This window comes from Mytilus trossulus, chromosome 1 (genome assembly GCF_036588685.1).
Source record: "Mytilus trossulus isolate FHL-02 chromosome 1, PNRI_Mtr1.1.1.hap1, whole genome shotgun sequence".
Lineage (NCBI taxonomy): Eukaryota > Metazoa > Mollusca > Bivalvia > Mytilida > Mytilidae > Mytilus > Mytilus trossulus.
This window is the reverse complement of record NC_086373.1, coordinates 63,832,984-63,844,704: the sequence shown is the minus strand read 5'-3', so window position 1 is coordinate 63,844,704 and position 11,721 is coordinate 63,832,984. Positions and strand designations below refer to the sequence as shown.

Below are 11,721 nucleotides of genomic sequence, written 5' to 3'. Positions count from 1 at the left end.
TGTACCGTCCGGTTTGATTCTCTGAAAAATGTCATATCGTTCTGGAAGAATATAGGAATCTAAAATAATAAAGCGTTACTGGTTTAATGGCAAATGTGTTGATTTTTGTGTACCATCTTAAGCTAGTTATTAAAGGTTTATATGTTTTACGATTATATACACTCTTATTGATTTTCAACTCAAGGCTCATTACAAACACAAGTTACTAAAAGCGAGGAGATATTACACGGATTTCATACGTTTTAAACAACTACTGTATAAGATATAAAGAAAGATAACTCTAACTTATAAATACTGCATAAAACCAGTTTTAGTTTTTCCGGAATAAACTGGCGACTCTGTATGATTTATATATAAATACATGCCGAAAAGAAATAAAATACTATTTATTTTGTATATGCATACAGTATACACGACAAAATAATTGCCTGCTTTATATAGGTTTGTATTTTTTAGAAGTAGAAAATCTTCTTTGGATGGATATGGCAGTACCAATAAATAACGAAGAGCAAAAAGACAAGATCATTGAAAGGGACGTAATTCATCTAGACAACTCGAATATAGGGAATGGTCAGTTTACAAATGAGGAGAATTCAACAACATCAGCCACACGCAAAGGTGACACAGAGAAAACTTTTATTAAACAGCAAATACTGAAAACCAACTTTGCAACAGCTGTTACAATACTTAGCTGTGTTATGGCTTGTATCAAAACATTTCAAAACGAATTCATGGACGCATCACAAAAATATGCGAAAAGTCATTTGGCGTGTTATAAAATGAGGACTAAACAAATGAAGCCTAGCATGGCAAAAGAGGTTATTTTTATTTCAAAAAGTAAAGCATGGTTGCAAAGATTTGTGAGAACATTACATTTCTACCCAAAATCGTTTTTGAATACGTATTTGTTGGAATCTGAGGAATATCATAAATTTGTGGATCAACAGAAAAATTCGGGTAATAAAAAGGAAGCTATGCAATTTGAGTGGTGTAGATTATCAAGTTTCGCATCGTACCCACAGACATGTCATTCAGTAATACGACTCGCAGGCGCTGGCTTTTACTATGACGGAAACGGAGACGAAGTTATCTGCTATTTTTGTGGCTTAACACATAAAAATTGGAAACCAATAGATGATCCAAAACTAATTCACAAGCAAAAGGCACCTAAATGTCCGTTTGTTATGAAGAATATAAGTGAAATTTCAAAGCAAGATGATGTGCCGACTTATTCTACATATGGTGGACATACATCATCGGGAGGCGCATGTGGAAACGCTGCAGATTCTGCAAATTTATCAGTGATCAGTGAGAAACAATATGAGTTTGTAAAAGAACAACATAGAAATGAATCAAGAGCTCATAATGAAAATACTTTCACAGTTGTAACGAATCGTGAAAATTCTGTTGCGGTTGACAGAAATCGTGAAAATACCGAATCGTCAATGCCGCGGGAAAGAGCAGAATACTTTTCTTCACAGATAAAGACGAACCAAACGCAAACCGTTCACTCTAGAAACAACACAACTGGTCTCATTCACATACCAGCGACAAATGTTGCTCAACAACTAACTTCAACACATGCAATTGAAAATACTGCGGGATCTTCGGCTTCAAAAACGGCACCAATAAGCATCGGCATTTGTCTTGAAAAACCTAAATATCCTAAATTTGCTATAAAAACAACTCGCTTGTCATCATTTGATAACTGGCCTTCATACTTGACTCAAACGCCAGAAGAACTGATCAATGCAGGTTTCTTTTACACCGGTAAGATTATGTTGATTAATTTTATTAAATCTTATTATGTAGCGGTTTTATATCTAAGGATAAAGCTGTCAATATTAAAAAAATACATAAAGATTAAGAAACATATTAAAACTTAACGTGAAACTTTATTCCAGTCAATATCTTTTTTAGACTTTTTTCCAGGTTTTGAAGATTGAGACAGAAAGGCATCTTAATAATTCCGAAAAACGAGAGGTATGTATATATACGGTTTTATAAAGATTCCGCGTTGCCTTTCCGAGAACAAATAATTTCGTATTTAACATGTTTAACATTATAGCAACAATGAATTTTAAATCTTTATATTAAGGTATCGAGGATCATTGCAGATGCTTTTTCTGCGGAGGGGGTCTGAGAAGATGGGAGGAAGGAGATTTGCCTTGGACAGAACATGCTCGATGGTATCCAAGGTGTCCATTTATTATACAGTGCAAGGGAGAGAAGTTTATTGAGGCTGTTCAACAAGGGGGAAATCCAGAGATAACAAAAAATGTAAGTACAAATCAAATAGTGGACACTTCAATTTATTACGCTATGACAAATAAGCTAATGTAACGTAGACAACACAATCTTATTTGTTTGCATATATTTTGCATTTTTATCTTAATGTTGATTCCATCAATTGACGATTGTTGTACTTAATATTTTAGGTGGCTGAAAAAGAACACAAGCATTCACCTAGTGGGTTAAATGGATACGCAAATAATCCAGCAGTACAAACCATTCTTGACTTTGGGTACGAATGTGCAGTTGTAAAGACAGCCTATGCAAGATTAAAAGAATCCGGAATACATGGTATGTACATATTTATACTACTCACAATGATTTCTTTGTCATGCAGGTATCTACATAAAAAGATGTAGACATTATATAATGTATACCTTAGGCTTCATATAGTACTGGTAGTATTACACCGACAAAGTACTAATATCGTTTAAATGTGGGATTAGGTTAACCATGTTTACATTTGTTTTGTGTATCACTGATGAATAAAGGCAACAGTAGTATACCGCTGTTCAAAACTGATGAGTCTTTTGTAGATAAAACACGCGTCATGTTGTACCAAAGTTACCATCTTGGTACCTTTGGTGTTATGTAACTATTTATCATAAATTCACAATGATTGCGTAAGAAGACAACACATGGTGGATTGACAGTGTGTGTAACAAATCCAAGAAGACAAATTGTCACATGTTTCTGTTTTTAGCTACTTGCTGATATGTGTAAACTAAGCAAAATCTTGTTTTTACAGATGTTACGGCATCACTATTATTAGACACCATTTGTGAAAGAGAAGACAGTGACAATCAACATGGCTCCTCTGAGCAGACTATTTCTAGCCATAGCACAACACAAGAAAAAGATGAAGACGATACAGAACATTTCATAAAAAAACCAGACTACATTGAGAAAATTGATCCAACACTTGAATGTGAGTATGAATAAATGCATTAACATATATTAGAGTTTTACCTGAAAAACAAACATTTAAGACAAACGAAAATCAATAAAAAACTTAATTTGTAGCGTGCTACAATTAGATGACGTTGGAGATATAAAGATTCTACAACTGCATCGAGTGTCTCACCGAATTTTGTATGCCCCATTTATAAGCATTATGCTTTGTGGTCTGTGCATCCATTCGTCCGTCTGTCCGTTCGTTCCGAACTTCGTTTATCCGTTTGTCCGTCTGTCTGTTCGTTCCGAACTTCGTTTGTCCGTTCGTCCGTCTGTCCCGCTTCAGGTTAAAGTTTCTGGTCGATGTAGGTTTTGATGAAGTTGAAGTCCAATCAACTTGACACTTAGTACACATGTTCCCTATGACATGATCCTTCTAATTTTAATGTCAAATTAGAGATTTTACCCCATTTTTCATAGTCCACTGAACAGGTGCAGATAGGGCATCCGTGTACTGGGGACACGTTCTTGTTGTTATTGTTTCAAATTGAACTGTGGAGAGTGGATTTGGTGGTTGAATCTGATCTGTTTCTCTAACGATTCTTAGACGATATGGAGGGAATTGTAATCATTCTTTACGAACGTTCTGTAAAAATATGTGTTCTTTCTACTTGACGCCATAAGGCATGGCCGCCGTTTTCATGACGTCGCAATAGGAATTGCAGATGAAAGCAAGAACATTTGACGTCAAAATCGAGATCTGACCAATGAAGAACTGAGATATAAGGAACCAACAGGTCTGGAAAAGTAAAAATCGAATAAGAGTTAGAGAATAGTTGATACAAACTTAGCCTCTTAGTTTATTACGTTTTATTATATCTTTGTATATTTTTCATTGACTATTTATATCTTTAGGTTAAAGTATTGATGAATATCTTTAATATGAACTGCATTGATATTTCATTTGCATATTTTAGTGTAAATTTATACTTTTAGTATCCATCAGGAGTCTTGAAGAAGAGAACAGGAATTTAAAAGATCAACAAACCTGTAAGATTTGTCTAGACGAACCGGTGGCCATCGTTTTTCTCCCATGTGGTCACATGGCTGCATGTATTAACTGCGCTCCAGCTTTGAGAAGATGTCCAATCTGTAGAGCTTTTATTAAAGGCACTGTAAAAGCTATAATGTGCTGAAATATTTCCAGAACGATTAAACGCTTTAGAAACAATTTTAGTTTTCAATTCAAACGTCGATTTAGGTTAATAGAATTGGAAAATATAGCTTGAAATTGTTAGAGAAGATGTAAAAATACAATTTCATGAACCTAAAATGTATTATGATAAACAAGATGTTGTTATTGTGTATGTGTTATTTGTTATCATTTTTTAATTGTTATCAATTATTATATGTTATTATTTTTTAATTGTTATCAATTATTATTTGTTTTTTGTTATTATTCATTACTTATTATTATTCATTATTTATTATTATTCATTATTTATTATTATTCATTATTTATTATTATTCATTATTTGTTTTTAGTTATCATCACAAATTTTCTGTATGGTTATATTAATGACTATAATCAATTGTATTATGTATTACTAATTCTTTTTGTCATACATATGCTGTTAGTATAAGCTCATTATCATTTTATGCTGTATGGTTATGTCGTATACATGTTATCATACATTATCCGTTTTTAAGAACTAATAACATAAAAGTTGCAAAAAAGTGTCTAAATGAAAAGAGCCTATGCTTTTTTTGTACCGTTAATGTTTAAGAACCTGTATTTAAATTATGATTTATCTTTGTTTTTATTCTAAATACTGTTCTTTTACTAAATAAAATCACCAGGAATGATATTCTTGTTCATTTATCATTAGCATATATGAAGGACCCTAAAGTGCGATGGTACTCTAAAGTGCGATGATCACGCTAAAGCGCGATGGTGTCAGACGTTAAAGTGCGATGATATATGACACGCTAAAGTGCGATGATGTAACGGGAATGGGGTTCAGGCAATGATTATTTGTTTTTTGCTGTGTTCATATTTGTTTTTCGTCTTTTGTGTTGTTTATAAATTCTCTTATAAATTGTTTTACAATAGTAATTTTGTAGTCCTATTTAACTATTTAAGGTCACAACGTTATTAAGTGCATTCATAAATGGCATTTGGTCTTTGGTTGATATTTGTTGCGTTGACAATTACACCACATCTTCTTAACTGTTTTTTGTTTAATTATTGTTTTGTAAAGCAAATTAATCCGTTATTTGTTTCGTTTGAATTGCTTTATACTGGTCGTTTTGTTGCCTTTTGTCGTTATAGAACATTATCAATCATAGTATGTTATACTACACATCTAGTCGTTAGTTTCTGTCTTGTTGACGAGTATCCATCTCTTCACAGAAATAACGGAACTATTTAAAAAAAAATGTTTTACGAAATAATTCAATTAGAGAGTTAACAAGTAGCTTTTATTTCACGCAAGAACATGAGACGAGATTAAAAACATATTCTAAATTAAATTTGTAAGAATTCAATACTTTGACACTTGGTGTATTTTGTCTTTTTTTTTTACATTATACACCTTTCCCTTACTATCGTCAGTTTCTCTGTTTATGAGAAGTTTGTAAACCCGTACACGAACAAAAGCACGTTTATCCCCGCCTACAAAGCGAGATCAAAGGTTTGCATACCTGTTACTGTTGAGGATATTTTGGGAAAATAACTCCTCTGCATACACACTCTTCTAGCACCGACCACAAATTTTCTGGATTAGTATAATTTAATTTGTTTCTCTTTTCAATTAAAACAAAATCCATCATCTGAACAAACATTCTTTTTACCGGCATAGCTATTTCTATTTGTATACTGAAACGTCTTGAAATTTCATAATGATACTTAACGTTAAACGTCCATAATTTCGCGAACAGACGCACATTAGCGTATCAAACTATCGCACTTTAGCGTAGGCAATCGTACTTTATCGTGACCATCGCGTTTTAGCGTCCTCATCGCACTTTAGAGTCCTACATATATATTAAACGCCAAATTTCACATTTTATTGATTGATTGTTAGAGAATATACATTCATATCGAATAAACAAAATTAAAAGAAAAGAAATTAAAATCCATTGCGCCCAACTATTAAAATGTTTTATTTTCCGTACATACTATTTCAAAGTTGATGTGTGGAATACGAGAAAAATAAATATATAGAACACCATTATGATCTAATAGACCGTTCAAAATATCTGTAAAAGAGATGATAACAGAGAGGTTTTTTTTCTTTATTGTTATTAACGCAATCTTGCATTCTTTTTATCGAGTAATTTCCGACATTTACTTGCAAGAAACAAAATGATTGCTGACATTAGTAGAACAGGATCATCATACCCCTTCCAAATCAACTCCTTCTTGACAAGGTTCGTGTTGTTGTTCAGCATAAAATTACTAGTGACTGTCATACAGAGGGGTTTAGCTAGCTATACAACCAAGTTTTAATCACCATTTTCAATATGAGAAAATACCTTTACAAAGTCGGGAATGTGACAGCTATTGTCCATACGTTTGATGTGTGTAAGAGTTTGTTTGCTATTTGATTGCAGACTTTCCGTTTTGAATTTTCCTTGGAGTAGATAGTGGTTTGTTTGTGCTATCATGTCCTTTTTTCTTCAAATTGTGTTCTTTTATACTAATAGCTGGTTACTCTTTTAAAACTTTTTCCCACTGTGAAATGGACTTATATGCTGACTGAACATTTACTACATTTTTTTAGTGCAAATTTGTCGTTACATCAGGTGTTACACTAATGGTGCAAACACTTTACCGAATTTTTACATCTCTAAATAAAGACAATTGTAGCACACGGGCTTTAATTGTTTTATTATGCTATAATCACATGATGTGTCCTTCACTTCGTTATAATAGTAAATACAATACCTATATGTGTTATCTAGACACAACATTATGTCACGTATTTAGTAATGTTAAACTATATATGCGATGCACTTAAATGATATCGTATGCATATTATATTATTCAAGTTTATTTCATAATACTTTATTGTTAAGTGAATTTCAAAGCTTTTAAACGACATGTTTTTGCTTTACTTTTGATAATAAAGTTCACTGTAGTAAGTAACGGTTTATATAATTGACATAATACATCATAAGAAAAAGTTCCAGTAGACGGAAATGAACATCAAACAATAAACATAGACGATGAAATGTTCATCACACGGTTGAATATAAGAACATCATGCTCAAGAGATTCATTTATGTACATATAACTTTTACTCGTTTCACGATCATCTCTTGCATTGCTACATCAGATTTTTTTCATTGGACTCTATGCAAAATGTGTTTGATTATCATGAAGATATGAATTATTTTTTTAAAACATAAAACATGTTCTATTTGCTTATCCCTTTTCAACACCTTTTACATCTCCCAATTTGTTTGTGATAGGGGTCGTGTTTCTAAGTCTTAAGTGTTCTATTAAGTTATTTTGCAGACAGTATTTTGTCCTTTCTTTTTTTTGTTCTTTTTCATGATATTGTCAGATATAACTTCAACGAAAAAAAAAACAATTAGCCGTTTCGTATCTTTTGCACTCTTTTATCTGGCAATATATAAAAACAAGATTCAATCAAAAGTAGAAAATACAAAGAGCACACAATACAATAATACAGTTAATGTATATAAGGTAAGTGTTGGTGTTATAAATTCAATAATTATAATAACCTGTTCTTAAAATAATACTTACCAAAAACACTTTATATCTTAAAAGTAATTATACAATGTGAGATGCATAAACACATATCATTGATAACTTGTTACGTTAAATGCGAGTTTGTCAACCTAAGTCTTATCATTGGCTCTAAATTAAAACACGAAAGGCCACATCAAACACGAATTTAAAAAGCATACCAAGCTATGTCAATATTATAATGTATAGTGACAAAAAGAAGCATAGCAGGTTAATTGAGATCAATTGAAAAAAAAGACATTATTTAATATTTGATTAAAAAAGGAAAATTCTAATTCTGTTCATTATGGACTATTATTACTGTTGCATTTGACCGCTTGTTGAGAGTTGTGGAGAGTTTTCCCATTGGCAATGATACCACATCTTCTTAAGTGCACTAATTCTTTGATTAAATGTACATTTTGTACAAGATAAAAAGCAATATTTTTGTTTCATCGTCAAACTCCTTCAGTTTGAATAAACTTTGAATGTTACATTTTAACGTTGCGTCGTTTGTTTTCTCTTATTTTTGAGTGTACATTTACATTGCGATAAGACGTGTCACGGTACTTGTCTATCCCAAATTCATGTATTTGATTTTGATGTTATATTTGTTATTCTCGTTGGATTTTGTCTGATGCTTGGTCCGTTCCTGTGTGTGTTACATTTTAGTGATGTGTCGTTGTTCTCCTCTTATATTTTATGAGTTTCCCTCGGTTTTAGTTTGTTATCCCGATTTTGTTTTTTGTCCATGCATTTACGAGTTTTGAACAGCGGTATACTACTGTTGCCTTTATTTAACTGCTGGATAGTATTAAATTTCTGTTATCACTGAACTAGTATACATATTTGTGTAGAGGCGAGCTGAAGGACACCCCGGGTGCGGGAGTTTCTCGCTGCATTGAAGACCCATTGGTGGCCTTCGGCTGTTGTCTACTCTATGGTCGGGTTGTTGTCTCTTTGACACATTCTCCATTTCCATTCTCAATTTTATTAATATGTTTATAACGACTTCACAGGTAAGTGTTGGATTTAAACCAGATACAGTAAAATAACATTGTATATTTTTTTTACTTTTGAATTTCACAGGCGGGTACTTAAGAATGTACCTAGGTGATATAAGGTAAAATTAAATAAATCAAGAATTCAAAATTGCTGCTGTAAGCTGAAAAAGTATTAGTTAAAGATCAAAATAAGCTAAAAATATTGATAGGTCAAGAAATTTTTCAAGATATTTGATTTATAAAATATGGCGGGCAAAAGCTGGCTCGGACTTTTACCTTATATTGACATGGGTCTTAAATCACAATAAAGAAAATCAAGAATCTGCTTAAATTTTGTCAAATGACCTTTTATGAGCTATTAAGTTTTATGTTAAAAGATAAATAGGTGTTATGGGGCAAAATATTTTACCTTGTATCGTATGGAAAAACACCAAGGAGTCCGAACATTTGACACTTATTCCAAAACCTCACCTAGTTACATGTACATCCTTTATAATAATAATTTCATACCTTAGCTTCTCAAGTTATCGCAATAGTTGTCAATTTGTTTAAGGTTCATCATAACTGTTTGGCTAATACAGCCGTATTTACACCACAAATTTTACTCTGAGTACAGACAAACCTATGCACCTGCAAAAGTTTTAAGGGATGGCAGGAACTAGATATATAAATTTAAAATACATTTTCTGGTTTAGAAAATTATAAATTTTACTAGATTTTGATAAAGAGGTTTGAGAATCTCCCCTCATATACGTAATGTTAATTGTGAGTAGTATTGATATAAATGACAATAGATGGACAATATACATCTGCAAACAATAAGTGATTTAAGCTGTGTAACTGAGTGGATCGTATCAAATCAAACTCGACGGTTTGTTTATTTTGCTATCTTCTGCAGACTGGAAAAAACTGGCCATCTAAATCCTGGTATTATTTTAATTTTCTGAAACGTATACTACATATAACTTTTATATATCTAGTTCCTGCCATGCCTTAAAACTTTGCTAGATGTACCAGTTTGTCTGAATTCATAGTAAATTTTGAGGTATAAACACGGCCATAAATTTCAATGCCTTATGATGACCCTTACGAATAGTACGTGTTCACAGTTGTCATAGTGTTATTGGTACATCTAGGGCATTTTAGTGTGACATTAAGACATAAACATGGTAAACAAATTTTCCCCTATCGTAGTCATCGTTATACGTCGAGTAATCTTTTTCAAAAGTCAGTAATTGTTCATGTTAATGGTTAAGTTCTTCAAATTAAGAAAGCTTAGTATGGATGTACCTTTATATTTGTTAGAAGACTAACAAAAAAGGTATTTCTTTCAGTTGCACAAGAGCTTCTACAATATAACAAACAAGGTAACAGGCTAATTAACATAATTATATTATTGTAAACATACATTTTCTGTTATCAATGTTATAAAAGGCAACACAAGTATTATATATCGCTGTTCAAAAGCCATAAATGGATCAAAATAGACAAACAACTTCCTAAATATATTGTTTTAAACTGATTTTTTTTATTCATTTGCCGATATATTAAGTCCATATTAAAACAACACTGCAATGTTTTCAAATGTTATGTATTTAATCAATACACATAGTTCCATTTTCAAATATGAGTCATATATGAAGAAAAACAAATTATATAAACATTTATTTATAGATTAACACGAACGGCTTTTGTTTGTTTTTTTCCTTCACGCACAGAACATTCTAGAGGGTTTCGCATGATATGTTTTATTTGGATTCAATCTATTTAAATAAGAGGTAAACATAGAGAAAATCATATTTATAAAAAGAAGAAGACTTATCGTAAGTACTGATAGCGTCCGCAAAATAAATTTATATTCAATAAAATATATATATAACAAAGACCTATGTTTTTTGTTTTTATAATTATCATGTAGAAGATGATGTACGCAAATATGTTTTCTTCGAATAATCGGAGTACCAAAGTCAAGTGTTTGTAAATTAAGAAAGTATCATAAAAATAAATTTTGTATGTGCTAGTTTATTTTTAGCGATACATAGCGATCATTCGTTCCGTCATCGTTGTCTTCAATATTTAGGTTAATCAATGTGTAGTTTTAACACTGAAACAGAGGGTTCCCTAGACTTAAATGATTTATTCATGTTTTACGAACAACAGTTATTTGTATTTTTCCATCACTAACTGAACATTCTAGAAGAGTCTCGCATGATTTGCTATATTTAGATGCAATCATATAAATAAGAGGTAAACATAGAATATATCATTTTAAATAAAACGAAGAAGACTTGTTGTAAGTACTGCTAGGATTAGCTTTTGTCAGCAAAATAAATTTATACTGAATAAAGGTATGTTAAACAAATATCTATGTTGATTGTTTTCATAATCACAAATAAAACTTAAAAAAGTATTCTACTACCTACCTATTTTGTTTATCTTCATGTTCTTTAATGTTTCTAATAGATAAGTTTTCGGTCTTCGATAATCGGAGTACAAAAGTCGAATGTGGGTAAATAAAAATATATTAAAATATAGAATAATTAAGCTACAAAAATAAACTTTATGTATGCTACTAATTTTGAGTAAATTTTTATGCTGCATACTTTTATGGTTTTGTGTATATGATTTCGTTGACGATAAGGCCTGTTTTTGCCCCCCCCCCCCTTATGTTCTCATTTTTCAAATTCTTTTTTTGAAAGCTACTTGTTATGGTTAAATATTCCCTGATATTTGAAATTAGTTTGGATTAAATTCAAAATCACCAATTTTAGCAAA

The 11,721-nt window shown here is 31.6% G+C and overlaps 1 protein-coding gene across 1 annotated transcript; it reads left to right on the top strand.

Annotated features, from left to right (window-relative positions):
* The first annotated feature begins 460 nt into the window (after positions 1-460).
* On the top strand, positions 461-4,425 carry LOC134681917 (baculoviral IAP repeat-containing protein 3-like). Its single transcript, XM_063541552.1, has 5 exons — positions 461-1,770; positions 2,099-2,280; positions 2,439-2,583; positions 3,041-3,220; positions 4,183-4,425. Exons 1-5 carry the CDS (start codon positions 477-479, stop codon positions 4,380-4,382), a joined length of 2,001 nt encoding a protein of 666 aa, XP_063397622.1. The 5' UTR covers positions 461-476; the 3' UTR covers positions 4,383-4,425.
* Positions 4,426-11,721: the final 7,296 nt, after the last annotated feature.